Consider the following 15,689-nt stretch of genomic DNA (forward strand, 5'->3'; position numbering starts at 1 on the left):
CAAAGCCAGTGGGAGCTGTGTTGTGGCAGTGCTTGTTTGCCCCTTTCTTACTCTTCTGTTTTGTTTTTCTTGCCGGCTGCTGGGTTTAGAAGTTGCTGCAATGCTGGCTGGCCTGTCAGCAAAACCAAGGGGGGACACAGTAATTTGAGGGGTGTCACGCAGTGTGTAAGGGGAACCGCTGTGGCTCCACAGTCAGGCCTTAGTTCCACGTTCACCAAGTTTGATGTGGGGAGAAATAATCCCATGTGCCAGCACAGGTTGGGGGCTGACCTGCTGGAGAGCAGCTCTCAGGAAAAAGACCTGGGAGTCCTGGTGGACAACAGATGACCATCAGCCAGCAATGTGCCCTGGTGGCCAAGAAGGCCAATGGTGTCCTGGGGTGCATCAGGAAGAGCGTGACCAGCAGGTGGAGGGAGGTCATCCTCCCCCTCTGCTCTGCCCTGGGGAGGCCCCATCTGGAGCACTGGCTCCAGTTCTGGGCTCCCCAGTTCCAGAAGGACAGGGAACTGCTGGAGAGGGGACAGCAGAGGGCTACAGAGATGATGAGGGGCCTGGAGCATCTCTCTGATGAGGAAAGGCTGAGGGACTTGGGTCTTTTTGGTCTGGAGAAGAGCAGACTGAGGGGGGATCTGATCAACACCTATAAATACTTAAAGGGTGGTGTCAGGAGGATGGGGCCAGTCTTTTTTCAGTGGTGCCCAGGGACAGGACAAGAGGGAATGGGCACAAACTTGAACATGAGAAGTTCCATCTAAATGTGAGGAGGAACTTCTTTCCTGTGAGGGTGGCAGAGCCCTGGAAGAGGCTGCCCAGAGAGGTGGTGGAGTCTCCTTCTCTGGAGACATTCCAACCCCGCCTGGACACGTTCCTGTGCACCCTGCTCTGGGTGGCCCTGCTTTGGCAGGGGGTTGGACTAGATGATCTCCAGAGGTCCCTTCCAACCCCATATCGTTCTGTGATTCTGTGACTTTGGAAGGTGAGCACTTGAGAGAGCTGAGGCAAGTAGCTTCCTGCTGAGAAGGGCAGCCGAGCAAAAGGGATGGGGTTAGGGGTATGAAAAGCTGCTTTTTCCTAAGGTGAGTGCTCAGGAGTTCATCCGCTGCCGTGGAGGCGCACAGGTTACGCACTGCAAAAGGTGTATGTTGTGGAGAAGGCGATAACACGCCAACTAAGGGGAATAAGCAGTTTAAGGCTTTTCTGCCAACCCAGTAAACAGGTGCCACGTTAAAACAGGGAGTTTTCTTTACAAAATCATCACGTGTTGCGTCTAGTTGTCTTTCGTTTTCTTCTGTCACGGCGTTATGGCAGAAACAGCAATATGACTTGCCTGTGTCCGACACGTCTGCGCCGCGGAGGCAGGTTTGGACGTGGTGGGGGGGACGGGACTTTTCCTTTAAGGGAGAGTGAAGCGGAAGCGGGTGCTCTTGCCTCCCTGGCTCCAGGGTGGTGGCCGCTGATGGGTCACGTATGTAACTACGGCAGAAGCAAAGGGGTGCTCTTGTATAACCGTGGCTGGGGAAGTGCCCGCCTCTTTCCGGCACCGGGATGAGCTTTTCAAACCTCCTCAGTCGTGTTCTTCTTGAACTGACTCCAGCTGGAGCGGAACAAACGGCCGGCTGGTGGAGGTCTCCTCTGCGGTGGGAGCAGAGCCAGCTTCCCACCGGGAACGGGGTGTGAGCTCATCGTTAGCGGGGTTGGTTTTAATTCAGCTGCTCCCCCTTCCGCCCCTGCAGCAGGGACGGGGCTGCTGCCCTTTCTGCTTTGACGGGTCAGCCTTGGCCCTCTGCTCCCTTGGAGAGATTCTGAAGGAGGGTAGTGCCTTCTGCCTTCACAGGCTGCTGTACCACAGTCGTCCCCCCTGCCTCAGATCACGCTGCTCTCGCCCTCACCCACACTTAAAGGGATAGAGGTGAGATGAGGTGCTCCTCTCACCCTCCTACCCCTCTCATACCTCCTTGCCCTTCTGCCTCTATGGGTGGCCTGTGTCTTCTCCCCGATGCCCGGGAAGGCTGGTGCCCTGGAGCCAGGGTGAGAATTCCCATACACTCTTTGTCCGTGTAAGGGCCATTTTTCTGGTGTGGCCTTTCCAGGGCCAGCCGTGTGGTCAGTAAATGCATTGTCCTGCTGAGTGGGCGAGGATGGCCAGGACACCCCCCCTCCCCCAAGTTAAGGGATGGGGAGGTGTCTTTCACCTCCAGTGTGGCTTTTGGGCTGTTCATCTTCACAATGAGGGACCCTCTCCCCTTCCACTGTTCCCCCACTCCCGACTACCCCCCAGAAAACATCTGACAGAAGGGGCTGGTTACCAGGAAAAGCCATTAGGATCCTGCTGGGGTAATTAACCCTTCCGCTTTTAGTGCAAGGAAATCAAAATAACTCTAAACAGGGCATTTCACCAGCTCCTCCCCCTCCCCACACATAGAATCACAGAATGGTCAGAGTTGGAAGGGACCTTAAAGATGATTGAGCTCCAACCCCCTGCCCTGGGCAGGGACACCTCCCACCAGACCAGGTTGCTCAAAGCCCCATCCAGCCTGGTCTTGAACCCCCCCAGGGATGGGGCAGCCACAGCTTCTCTGGGCAACCTGGGCCAGGCTCTCACCACCCTCACAGTAAGGAATTTCCTCCTAATATCTAATCTAAATCTCCCCTCTTCCAATTTAAAACCATTACCCCTTGTCCTGTCGCTACATCTCCTGACAAAGAGTCCCTCTCTGGCTCTCCTGTAGCCCCTTCAGGTATCGCAAGGCTGCTTTGAGGTCTCCCCGGAGCCTTCTCATCAACAAGTCTCCCTCCCTGGAGCATCTCCCTGATGAGGAAAGGCTGAGAGAGCTGGGACTCTGTAGCCTGGAGAAGAGAAGGCTGAGGGGAGACCTTATTAATGCTTCCAAGTATCTAAAGGGTGGGTTGAAGGAGGATGGAGCCGGACTCTTTCCAGTGGTTCCCAGTGACAGGACGAGGGGCAACGGGCACAAGCTGGAACATGGGAAGTTCCATTCAAATAGGAGGAAGAACTTCTTTCGGGTGAGGGTGCCAGAGCCCTGGAACAGGCTGCCCAGGGAGGGTGTGGAGTCCCCTTCCCTGGGGATTTTCAAGACCCGCCTGGATGCAGCCCTGAGTGATGTGCTCTGGGCAACCCTGCTTTAGCAGGGGAGTCGGACTAGAGGATCTCTATGGTCCTTTCCAACCCTAAAAATTCAGTGAAATTCAGTGAGTCCCTCCAGAAAGGCCCCCTTCACCTTATCCGCGCCAGCCGGGGTTCCCCCGAGATTCATCCCCCGGGATGCGGGATGATGGTGCGGGGCCCTTTAGTTCGCTCCCCGCCCCCGAGCCGGCGGGGGGCGGAGCGGGGCGGTACAGCCCGGTACAGCCCGCCCCCCCCCCCCCCCCCCCCCCCGCCAGCACCGCGCTGCCGCCGCATGGAACCCCACGGGCCCGGCTGCCCCGGCAGCGTCCTCTTCGGTGAGCAGGACGGGGCGGGGGGGGGACGGACACACACACACACACAGGAAGGGGTGGTAGAGAGACCGTGGGGATCCCGGGGGGGGGGACGGGAGAGACGTGGGGGCGATGAATTGGGGGGCAGGGCAGAGTTTGGGGGAGTAACGTGGAGGCAGGCAGGGGACGTGGGTGGGGAATATAGACTTGGGGGGGGGGAACACGTGAGGGGGGGCAAATGAGAGAGCTGGGGGCAGCAGAGAGACGCGGGGGAGGAGGGGGGGCCCAAGAGGAACACGGTGGGGGCAAGTGAGATCTGGGGGGGCAGCAGAGACACGCGGCGGGGGTGCGGGAAGAGGGACACGTGGATCTGGAGGGACACGTGGAGGGCGTTACTGAGCCCCGGGGGGGGGGGGGGGGGGTACTAGACGTGCTGGGGGGAGGCCGGGGGGGGGACAGGGCCGGGACAGTGCGGAGAGAGACAGGGGTGAGGGTGACCCGCGGGGAGCGGAGCGGATGGAGGCGTGTGTGACCGGAACCGGGAAACCGGGAGGCGGCGGGCACGTGGCGGGGGTGCCGGGGCCGGTTTGTGGGGGAAGCTGCATGGGGTTTTGGGGTTCATGTGGGTGCAAAGGGCTGGGAGTAGTTGGAGGGGGATGGTGGGGGGGGTGGTGGTGGTGCTGGTTCTCGCTGGTGCTCCTCCCTTTAGTCCCCCGTCAGCGTTCGGTGGGTGTCCGCCGCGGGACCCCGTCCCTCCTCCTCCTCCTCCTCGGGAGGATTTTTTGGGGGTTAAAGCCCCCGCCACACGTGGCCCCCGCGCTGTCCCCAAAGGCGTGTTGGAGCGGGCGTGGGCGGACGCCTCCCGGGCCGCTCCCGGCCCCAGGCACCTTCAAGGGGGGGCAGAGCAGCACCTCAAGGAACCCAAGCAGCAGTTCCCAACCCCCCCCCCCGAGCATTTTATGCACCTGGATTTCGGTCCTTGCCCTGGTGAGCCGGACGCATAAGCGCGGTTGGGAAGAGGTCCTGCCCCGGGCTGCGTTTGCTGGGGCTCGTTCCTCCCCCGGGGGGTGCAGGGCTCAGGTCTGCCTTTTTCCCATCTGCTTCACATCGGTGAATCATCCTGCAATAACCAAACACACCTAGCGCTCTCTGCCTTCCCTTCCTCCCCGCCGTCGGCTGAATCCTGATCCGAAGAGCCAAGGATATAATTTTGCATCTCCCTTGGTTTTGTTTTTGTTTTGTTTTTGTTTTTGGTTTTTTTTTTTTAGCTGTTTGGAGAAGTATGTAATAAAATCTGTCTCAGCACTCGCCTTGAGGGACTCCAGCTCCCTGCAGCCCGGTCCGGCATCCTCCCCTCGGGGTGTTCCTCATCCTCATCCTCTCACGCTCCGTGTCTCTGCCTCCAGATTCTCACCAGAGCGAATGCGTTGCTGACGCTGGGGAGAGCAGGGCTGCCTTTCTGCCCGCTCCCTCCCCGTTGTCCAGAGCAGTGCGCCCTGGCTGTGTGGCTCCGGAGGGGATGAGCATTACCCTGCCTGTACTGGCTGGCCCCGGGCACTGCTTCGTGGCAGCCTGGTTCGGGGACAACGTGTTTTGTCCTTGTATGGTGCTGAGCTGGGTGTGTAGCTCTTAGGGATGCTTTATTCGGGGTGCCCTGGCCTGAGGCTGCTCCTGAGCATGAGAAAATAAAGTGTTTTAGGGATGTGGTTGCCCAGTCAGGGCTTGCTCTGGGAACCCTTTGCCCATGGCACTTGGGGCTACGTACCGGCTGCTGCAGCTTTTTGGATGTCCTCTTTCCAGGCTGCGAGCTGACCGCCAGTACCAAGTCCTACACCTTCCAGGTGGATGAGGAAGATGACTCTGACCACATTTTGGCCCTGTCTGTGGTAAGACAAATGAGAATTAACTGTGCTCGTCCTCTCTCATGGTGGCCCCCAGCCTCATCCCCCCTTCCCTGCCGGGCTGGATCAGGGGACTCCCTTGGCTGAGGTCTTGGCGCTGGCTGCTCTCGGGGCAGGGCACAGGGCTGTCAATATTTATGGAGGTGCTTGAGCAAATCCAGTGTCATTGGGAGGCTATTCAGCAAAGGAATACTCCAGACACAGGGGGAAGGAAAGTATTTTTTCCTTTTATTTGACCTTGCTGGAACTTCCTGCTAGAACTCCCTGCTGACTGCGGGGAGGTCGGACTAGATGACCTTTGGAGGTCCCTTCCAGCCTGGACCAATCTATGTATCTATGAATCTGTGAATCTATGAACATGCCCCCCCTCACCTGGGCCTCTGGCTTGTTGCTCTCCAAGCCCAGGTAGATGCAGGGTTCCATTCCTGACTCTCCCTGGGGGATGCTTTCTGTCCCGGGAGCACAGGACCTGCCAGCATGGATCAGTTCAGCAGAAAATGCAGCCCAGGTGCCATCCCTTGAGACTGAGGAACAGCTGTCCCAGCTGGAAAAGGCACAAAACCCCTCAGGATGTGGGCAGGGGCAGTTGCCATGGGTGGGGGGGGCTCCATGCTCTCCCTGTTTTGTGGAGCAGCACCCTCCCACCTTGCATGGCAACTGGGCTGGTAGCATTGCTGTGGGTCGCCTGTCCCACGGAGAGCCCAAGCTGTCCCTGCTGTGTCCCCTGGGAGAGCAGTAGTTCACAATCTCTGCTCTCACCCAGGTCTGCCTCACAGACGGTGCCAAGGACGAGTGCAACGTGGTGGAGGTCGTTGGGCGAAACCACGAGAACCAGGAGATCGCTGTGCCCGTGGCGAATCTGAAGTTGTCGTGCCAGCCCTTGGTAAGAGGTCATTTTGAAGACTCAGGTGGGGATGGTTGCAGGGAACTGGATGTCTCTGGATGTTTGTGGACCTTTCCCCTAGGGTCCTGACCATGAACTGGTCTGCAGCTCGCAGGGAAGTGTCCTGGACAGCCTTGGTCTGGCTGTAGATGCCCTCAGAGGGACATGTTTAGCTGGGCCCAGTGCTGTGCTGGGGACTGTGGGTCGTTCTGCTTTTTATCTCTGTCCCTGTCATGGTTTAACCCCAACCGGCAACTAAGCACCCTGCAGCTGCTCGCTCAGTCCCCCGGGGGAGATGGGGGAGAGAGTCAGAAGAGTAAAAGTGAGAAAACTCATGGGTTGAGATAAAGACAGTTTAATAAGTAAAGCAAAAGCCGTGTGTGCAAGCAAAGCAAATTCCCTGCTTCCCATGGGCAGGCAGGTGTTCAGCCATCTCCAGGAAAGCAGGGCTCCATCACACCTAAGGGTGACTGGGGATTCAAACACCATAACTCCGAACGTGTCCCTCTTCCTTCCTCTTGCCCCAGCTTTATATGCTGCGCGTGACACTGTGTGGTGTGGGATATCCCTTTGGTCAGTTGGGCTTAGCTCTCCTGGCTGTGTCTCCTCCCAGCTTCATGTGCACCCCCAGCCTGCTCGCTGGTGGGGTGGTGTGAGGAGGAGAAGAGGCCGTGATGCTGTGTGAGCACTGCCCAGCAATAGTGAAAACATCCCTGTGTTATCAACACTGTTTCCAGCACAAATCCAAAACGTAACCCCATACTGGCTTCTCTGAACAAAATGATCTCTGCCCCAGGCAAGCCCAGCACACCCTAACTCAGCCTCATCTCTCTCTTCTTTGCAGCTCAGTCTGGACAACTTCAAGCTGCAGCCACCCGTGACCTTCCGCCTGGCAGCGGGCTCTGGCCCAGTACACCTCGCCGGCTGGCACCGGATCAGTAAGGACTCGTGTGTGGGGAAAGGCTCGGGAGGAGCGAGGGGTATGGAGGGGCTCCCTCCAGCACGAGCACCGGCTGGGGAGGGACCCCCTGGGAGGTTGCTCTCCTCAACACGTGTACTTGGTGCCTACTCTGTGCTGGTTCCCCAGGGGCCACCTCCATGCAGGGATTACTTCCCTGCCATAAAGCTGTGCATGGGGAAAAAGGATGACCCACCCTGTCCCCTTTTCCCATGGCTGGCTGTTGCCATTCCCCTCCGGGACCTCTCTCCAGCTGGGATACAGCTTGTTGCCCACAAGCTGCTGTTGAACCTGCTCCATCCAGTGCTCCTTGGGCTGCTCTGCTTTTGGGGTGTCTTGGGGGCCACTTGCAGAGACATAAGTTGGTGTGTAACAGAGTTATCTGTGTGTCCCCCCAGTGCACAGGGAAGATGCTTCCTTTGAGGAGGATGATGACTTGTCTGAGGAGGAGGAGGAGGAGGAGGAGGAGCTTGCTCCTATCATGCCAGCCAAGAAGCAGAAGAGGAAGCAGTAACATCTCCAGGCAAGGTGAGGGGCCAGGCAGCCTCGGGGGAAGGGTCCAGGTGGCTGTGACACCAGTGCGGCAAGTGTGGGTGGAAGCTGCCCTGCCGCGGGAGGCTGCTGGTCTCAGTCTGGTTCTTCCTCCAGGTACTCGCTGGGACTTCTCTACCTGGACAGCTTTTACCTCGGACACCTCTTGCCTGGACTTCAACATTTGCTGCTTCGTTGGTTTTTGTTGGTTTTTTTTTTTTTTTTCCTGTTGTAACTTTTTGGGGAACAGGGGCTGCTCCCAGCACCGGGGTGTCTCCTTTCCCACAGCCATGGGAGGTTGATCCCAAAACTGGATGGATGCTGCTGGTATATCCCCTCTCCCCTACCCCCGTACTGGGAGTCAGGGATGGAGGAGGTGATCCTTGCCCTGTGCCTTTTTGCTCTCCTGGACCTCTGCTCCATGCACCTCCTCTCCCTAGCTCTGAAATACCCACTCCAGGCCCCTTCCCCAGCAGAGGGACGTAAAGCCAGTGGTGGGACAGGCAGTTTCATTGATTCTAGTGGTTTTGTCTTTCTTTACTCACAATTTGATGCTGTCATGGTTTAACCCCAGCCAGCAACTAAGCACCACGCAGCCACTTGCTCGCTCCCCCTGCCCAGCGGGATGGGGAAGAGAATCAGAAAAGTGAGAAAACTCGTGGGTTGAGATAAAGACAATTTAATAACTAAAGCAAAAGCTGCACACGCAAGCAAAGCACAACAAGGAATTCATTCCCTGCTTCCCACGGGCAGGCAGGTGTTCAACCATCTCCAGGAAAGCAGGGCTCCATCACACGTAACGGTTACTGGGGAAGACAAAGGCCATAACTCTGAATGTCCCCACCCTTACTTCTTCCTCCCCCAGCTTTATATGCTGAGCGTGACACCACATGGTGTGGAATATCCCTTTGGTCAGTTGGGGTCAGCTCTCCTACTGTGTCCCCTCCCAGCCTCTTGGGTGCCCCCCACCTTGTTGGTGGGCCACGTGAGGAGCAGAAAGCCCTTGACTGCTTAGCAATAACTAAAATGTTAGTGTGTTGTCAGTATTACTCTCATCCTAAATCCAAACCACAGCACTAGACCAGCTGCTCGTGAGAAAGTGAATTATCCCAGCCGAAACTGGGACAGATGGTTTTTATACACCTGGAAGTGTGAAACGGGCCCGGGCTGTGTCCTCAGCTGCAGTTGTGGTGGGGTGGGAGCTCACAGCCTATTTGTGATTTGGAGGGAGGTTTTAGGTCTATCTGCTTTGTAAAGAACTGCTTTTACACTCTGAATAAAGGTCTCTCAGGCATCAGGTCTGGTGGGGGGGTCACTGCTGGGTGACAGGTTCCTCCCACATGTGCTGCAGTGGGAGATGCTCCTCCGTGTCCTGTCCCTGACATCTGCTTTCCTTGCTGATGCTGTGGAATTCCCAGGAGGGGCCTCTCTCTTCCTTGTGGGCTCTGCACTCTTGTACCCCACCAGCCAGCTCAGCGCCGCACCCAGGCTACCGAGGGAAGGGGCAGAGTCACGGGCAGCTGTACTGGGTAGGGACCCAGCTCCACGTGTGCTCCCGAAGGTAACCCAGCTGTGAGCAACACCCCCCTGGTCTGGGCCACGTTGGCCCTGGGGCTGGGTGCTGTCACAGCAAGGTCCTCACTCTTGTGTCCTGCTCTCAGCCAAGCAGTGTCCTGGGGAGGAGTGACACACCAGTGCCTGCAGGGTGCAGGGGAAGTTTGAGCTCTGGCCTTTGCTGGGGAGTCACGTCACCCCCGTGTCTGGGTATCCGGGGAGGGTTTGGTCCTTTCTGTGCTTCAGTCGGGTGGCACTTCTCAGCCCTGGGGGACGATCCTCTCCTTAAATGTTTCTGTGGCGGGTTCCTTGCATCTGATCTTGTATCCCCGGTCAATCCCTGTCCCACCCCTCCTTGTTTCTGGCACTGGCTGTTGTTCCCGAGAAGCCTGTCCTGCCCTGTTGGTGTCCTGGGACAGTGAGTTTCTCAGTTGCACAGATTTGGTAGGACATCCTCCAGGGTGGATCCGCAGCTCAGGCTCCACTGCAGGTAGTTAGTGGGGCTGTTACTCTACTCCGGAGCCTGTGCAGCTCCTCTCCGCATCCCATATCCCTGCTGTTTCCTCCTGGCCCCAAACAGCCCTTGACTAGCATGGAGAGAGGCGTTGATGCCTCCTTGCAGCGAAGGGGAAAGGACTGTTGGCATCCCAACCCCATGACACGGGGCTGTGTCCCTGGGGACCGTGCGTGCCCGGGAGCCACCAGAGGACAGAGCGGAGCTGGCCTGGGGGCGATGCACCCCCCGGCTGGTGGGGGCCGCGGGGGGGTAGATGCCGGGGGCCCGGGAGAGGCATCCACCAGGGATGCAAGATGAGATGCGGGTACCTGCCGGGGGACCCGAGGCCTGTGGCCGGTGGCGGGGCTGGCGGGTCCCAGCGCGGGGACCACTAGGTGGCAGGCGGGCAGCGCGGTGGCCCCGCTCCCGCCCGGGGGGGGGACCGAGGTTCCCGCCAGCTCCTGGCCACTCTGCTTGCCTCCCGGCCTCTCTGCTTGCCTCCCGGCCCTGCCAGCCCCGCTGGGGGCTCGCACCAGGGCATGGCTACCCCCTCCGGGTCTGGGCAGCCCCTGGGATGCCAAGGGCATCCAGTACCTCGCTCCGGGTCCCTGGGTGGAGAGGCGTGCTTGGGTCTGCCTCCGTGGGGAGGATGGGTGCCAATTGGGAGGTGTCATGTCCCCGGGGAAGTATCATTCCTCCTGCCATCCCCGGGGGCAATAGGGTGCCCGGGACTGGCGATCTGTGCTCCTGCCCACAGGAGCCCACTGCGAGAACCCCCAGCAAATCTCATTGCCCTGGGGAAGTTGGTGGGAAGTGGGGCAATTGGGCAGCCCTGCTGAGTGAAGAGAGGCGGGAGCATCCTCCCCAAGGGCTGGATGTGTGTTTGAGAGGTACTGGTGGGGCATGGCGCACCCGTGCCCTGTGCTTGTGGTGCAGGAGGGGAGTTCAGGGTGGTGAACAGAGCTGTGGCTGTGCTGGTGCCAAGTTGGTGCCCAGCCCCTGCTAGAGCTGGCACGCACAGGACCTCGTAGATGTCCCTGCCTGTGTGCAGATGGAAGGGATCAGAGCTAATTTATCTGCTGAGCCTTGGTCCTGCTTGCTCTCCACGGGGGAGAAGCTTGACTTGGGGAGAGAAGAGCCAGTAGATCATTTTTAACAAGGTGCTCCTGGAAGGTTGGTCTGGGGGAGGTGGCTGGCTCAGAGCCCCGGGCAGGGTGCTGGTTTCCTTGGGGTTTTCTAGGTAGCTGGCATAAGGGGCTGTGGCAGGAGGGACAGTCCTGCCAGGGGGCAAAAGTGGCACCATGGGGGACACGGTGCTGGTGGCAGGAGGCTTGAGGAGACCAAGCTTGCCCAACCCACTGCAGGACTGATCCATCCCAAAGCCTTCCTGTGAGTGCTGGCTGGTCCTCAGCGCTGCCGCAGGGCAATGCCAGGGAGAGAGAACAACCCAGTCCCGGAGGGGGCAATGGAGGGGCTAGGGGGTGTTGGCACTGCCAGGCCCCTTTCTAGGTGACTTGGGGAGGTCTGCTTCCCCCTCCCCAGCAATGTCACAGCCTTGATGTGCTCAGCTTGGGGAGAGGGAGATAAATGCTGAGATGGCAGGAGGCTGGGAGGGGGGATGCGCTCACACACAGCGCTTAATGGGGAAGGATGGGATTACAGGGGTCACGCTAGGTGAGCAGCTTCCTTCGTGGAGCTGATGGTATCAAAGCAGGTGCCCCCGGCTGCAAATACCTTGGGCAAACAAACAGGGCTGTCTAAGAGCAGGTGAGCTCGGGTACGGCCAGTCTGGGGGGTACTCAGGGATGGTGGGGGGCAGGGGGCTCTCTGTGCACGGGGAGTGAAGTGTGAAGCTCCTGGTGTAAGGGCTGCCTTGTTTTGGGGGGGGGGCGAAATTTAGTTGTTTTGTGTCTATGTACATATGTGGGCTCCCCATGCTGGAGATGCACATAAGGGTGAGGAGTCTGTCACTCTCCCATGGGGAGGTGGAGGTGCCGGTACCCAGGGAGCCAAATGATGCTCCAACCCAGGTGATGGCTCTGGGGTTGCTCTGGCAGGTGGATGGCTCTGAGCATCCCTCCTCTGCTGTGTTTCAGGGCTCTGCACGCTGACATCGCTGGGGATGGATCCCTCCCTGCTCTGGCAGCACCGGGGAACCCTGGCTGAGCCATGAAGCAGAGAAATGTAGCCGTAGCATGGTTCGATGTGGAGGTCACCACGCGTGAGCACCATGTCCATGCACCCGTGCTGCCACTCTCTCCATGGCCCTCCCGAACGGGCCTGCTGTGTCTGGCAAGAAGCTTGGGCTGCTCGGTGCAGGGTCTGGCCTAGGTGCAGCCCCATTGGGCTGGGGCTTGGCTACCTTCCTCCGTCCGGGTGGCTGGGCTGGGCCAGCGGCTTCCAGAAGATGCTCTGGTTTTGGAGGTCAGGTTTGAGGTGCTTCTTCAGGAATGGAGGAGCAGGATGGGGAGCTGCTCTGCTGAGCCTGGCTAGGCAGTAGTTTTCCTTGTGATGCTCCAGCCGGTCCTGCCCCAAGGGTTTTCTTGCTGGGTTTTAATTCTCCATGGCTGAGAACTGGGCCCCAGGGCGGCTGAGAGGCACAGCTGTAACCGTGCTGTAGGTGGGGCTGGTCCCCTGCTCCATGAGCTACCTCTCTCTTGCTGCTTCCCGCACTGAACTGGGGTGACACTGTTTTTCTCTGAGGCTTGGCTGCCAGGGCTATGGAGGAAGCCAGTGGGACACCCCCGGAGATGTAGCATCCCCTGTTATCCCAGGGTGCAGTGGCTCTGAGGGGGCAGAGTCCTGAGGTGTGTGTCACCTCAGTGACCGCAGGTGCCAGGAAAAGAGCCAGCAGAGCCACCCTCAGCCAAGACCACTCTGGTGGTGGTGTGATGAGTGTCCTGTTCTCTGCAGTGTCAGCTGACTGTGCTGTTCCTGCTCTGTCCTGCCGGCCAGCGGGCACAGGTAACCCTGCTATTGTCTCCGGGAGCCGCTGGCACCCTGAAGTGCAGGGCTGGCCCTGGCAGAGCTGAGCCGGGGACACATTGCAACCAAGAGAGGAAGCAGCAGGATCTGGAAGGGCCAGGCTGCCGATAATTCTCATCCTCTTCCCGTCAACACACCTTGCAGAGGCAAACACCGCTCGTGCACTGGGTGGGAACAGCCCTGTGTGCTGGAGAGGCTGAAACTCAGGTCTGGGGTCATCTCCTCGCTGGCGCTTGGTCATGTGCTGGGTTCTCCCTCCCCAGCGTACCTTGAGCTGTCTGGGAGCCCGGACGTGTGGGTGTTCACCCCATAGACGGCTCTGTGGGAGGAGAAGAGACTCCTCCAGCTCTTGGCTCCACTGTGGGTGCTGGTGGCTGATTTATCGTGGCTGCTCCCAGCTGCACATCCCGGCAGAGGCGGTTGCTTAAGGCCAGGCTCTGCTCCGGACGTTCACGGGCTGCAATAGCTGCTCGGTGTGCCTGCTTCCAGCGGAGATGCCTGTCCCCAGCTCCAGAATACAAGAGGGGGTTGTTTCCATGAAGGTGCTGCTGCGACAGCTGTGGCTTTATGATCTCCAGTGGGGACACAGCAGAAGACGCTGGGGGAGCACAGAGTGATGCTGGAGCAGGGGTTGTGCCACGAGTTGGGTTTAAACTCACAAACAGATAAAGCAGGTGCTAAAAGTGAATGTGGTTGGGCTGTGGTAGAGAGCCTTTTGAAAGGGGTGAGGGTCCATTACAGCCGTCCCACATTGTCCCCTCCTGTGTCCCCAGCGCAGCCCGCCACACGTCAGGGCAGCGGTAGCAGCTCTGTGCTCGGCAGCCGCGGCCGAGATACCCGGAGGCCACAGGTGCCCTGGTCTTCGACCCCTCCGAGGTGCGAATCTAATCGCTCTGGACTGGGCTGTCCCTGACACTGGCAGGACTGTCACCGCTGGCTGCGCATCCCTGCCAGGGTTGGTGGCAGCCGGGGGGACGGGGTCTGCCCAGAGTGGCTGGGCTGTGCCCCAGGGGGATTTAGGATCTGCTGGAGGGATCCTCCCAGGGAGGCACCTCGATGCAGGGAGTGCAGGGACCTTGCAGTCCCCCATTTCCAGCCCGAGCGGTGGCAAAGCCCTAGGCTGGATGGGCAAAATTTGGCCTCTGTGGTGTCCTTGCTGGTGATAGTTCTTCATAGGGGCTGTGGGGCACCCCACGTCCCCTCCATGCATCCAGCCCCTGCTCCTCTGACAGGCTCAGGGGGTTGGAGACCCCCAAGCTACAGCACAGGAGGTTTGGGGGGCTGGATAGGAGGGTCATTGTGGATGGGCAGAGCAGAGCATGAGGAGAGCACAGGGGGCAGGGATCTTGTCTGGGGCAGGTCTGCCCTGCTAGACCTCCTGGTGCTCAGCTCATGGGGGAAGGCAGCATGGTCTAATGGTGGGGCTGGGCCTTGGGAGATGCGATTTTTGCTCCTGAGGAAAAAGCAGGAGCAGAGTCATTGGAGACCTCTTAAAGTCCATCTGAACTCCCTGGGTGCATGCTCCTGTGCCTAGACTGGCTCCCTGCAGCCCTGACTCACCCCTGAACACCCTGGAGATGGTGTCTGCACCATGATGGGAGCTTGGGCATCTTGTGCATGCTCCAGGATGGTGTGAAGTCCCCTACCATAGCTGGTGCCTGGGAGAAACCAGTTACAGACTGTCTTCAGGCTCTGGCTGTGGTTTTGCCTGGGATCGTATGCTTCCCGCCTTCCCAAAACACAGAGGTGTGCAGAGTGGCACAGGGACCAGAGGTGGCTCTGGGCAGAGGAGCTGGAGAGGAGGTCCGGTTCCTGTGCCAACTCCAGTGCCAGTATGGGGTGGGGGCTGTAGGACTGGTGGGAGCTGGAGGGCTGGGCTTGGATAATGGCTAGCAGGGGGGTTTGGGACAGGTCTGTGGGACTGGCCAGCAAGCTGAGGGCCTGTGGCCACCCTGGGGGAGCAGCAGGTGCCATGGGCAACGTGCCCACCTCACCACTTCTTTGGGGTTCACTCTCGCTGGCCCTGTGGCCTCCCATCCCTGTCCCCCCAGCTCTTGCTGTGGTGTGTATGGTGCCCCAGGGGCTGGCTCCCCAGGGCCAGGGTCAGGACAAGCTGTGGCTCTGCTGGGCTGGGATGTCAAAGGGGCCATAACCCTGGTGTTTTGCAAACTCCTGAGGTCAGCAGTTCAGCTGCCACTGACACAGGGGCCCAGAGACACACACGGGCATTTTGGGTGGATGCTATAAGCAAACAAACGAAGGTAGAGTTACAGCCGACGGACAGCCCCCCCCGGCCACTGCTGTTAGTTTTAGGCATAACCCCCCCATGGGCTGGGCACAGGAGTCTTCTTCCTAAGAGGACCCAAACCAAAGCCAGATCACCCAGCCTGGCTGGCTGGGAGCTGAGACTACACCTGGGCAGCGAAGGTCCAGCATTTTGTATCACAGTCTCAGCTCCTCATGGCCGCGAAGGAGCCTCTGAGCCCTTCCCACAGAGAGGACAGTGACCCCCGGCATTGAGTGACGGCTCCGACCTTCCTGGGTGGCCAGTGGAACCCCTTCCCACCCAGCCTGGCTTTAACCCCCCCTTCCCAGCTCTGCCTGATGGTATGTGGCTGGAGACCCCGAGAAGGGTGTTGCTGCTTGGGCTGGGACTACAATGCTGGGGAGCTAGTGCCAGCAGGAAATGTCACGGGACCAGGTACTGGAGATGCTCTTTGGTCTGTGCTATGGGGTCAGGAATGTGGTGGAGCTGCCCAAATGCCATGAGCACATCCTCATCCACATGTCCATGTGTGTCATCCCTTCCCCATGCGCACGTGTCATGGGCACTCCTGGTCCGGCTGCTCATTTACTGGCCCCTCTTAGATACAGAGCAGATTTGCACAAAAATATTCAACCTTGGGTTTAAATCAGGCAGGGCTGGGAATGCCACCTTCTCCC

The 15,689-nt window shown here is 59.1% G+C and overlaps 1 protein-coding gene across 1 annotated transcript; it reads left to right on the plus strand.

Moving 5' to 3' along the window:
- The first annotated feature begins 3,406 nt into the window (after nucleotides 1–3,406).
- Nucleotides 3,407–9,007, plus strand: NPM3 (nucleophosmin/nucleoplasmin 3). Its single transcript, XM_074159090.1, has 6 exons — nucleotides 3,407–3,462; nucleotides 5,239–5,324; nucleotides 6,103–6,222; nucleotides 7,067–7,160; nucleotides 7,579–7,708; nucleotides 7,829–9,007. Exons 1-5 carry the CDS (start codon nucleotides 3,420–3,422, stop codon nucleotides 7,692–7,694), a joined length of 459 nt encoding a protein of 152 aa, XP_074015191.1. The 5' UTR covers nucleotides 3,407–3,419; the 3' UTR covers nucleotides 7,695–7,708; nucleotides 7,829–9,007.
- Nucleotides 9,008–15,689: the final 6,682 nt, after the last annotated feature.

This window comes from Numenius arquata, chromosome 15, assembly GCF_964106895.1.
Source record: "Numenius arquata chromosome 15, bNumArq3.hap1.1, whole genome shotgun sequence".
Lineage (NCBI taxonomy): Eukaryota > Metazoa > Chordata > Aves > Charadriiformes > Scolopacidae > Numenius > Numenius arquata.

What these genes read in the sequence shown, in the direction of transcription:
- NPM3 (XM_074159090.1), top strand. Translation starts at nt 3,420, where the DNA reads ATGGAACCCCACGGGCCCGGCTGCCCCGGCAGCGTCCTCTTCG. An exon ending in CCCCGGCAGCGTCCTCTTCG is followed by an intron (nt 3,463 to 5,238) that starts GTGAGCAGGACG and finishes TCCTCTTTCCAG; the next exon opens with GCTGCGAGCTGACCGCCAGT. An exon ending in CGCCGGCTGGCACCGGATCA is followed by an intron (nt 7,161 to 7,578) that starts GTAAGGACTCGT and finishes GTGTCCCCCCAG; the next exon opens with TGCACAGGGAAGATGCTTCC.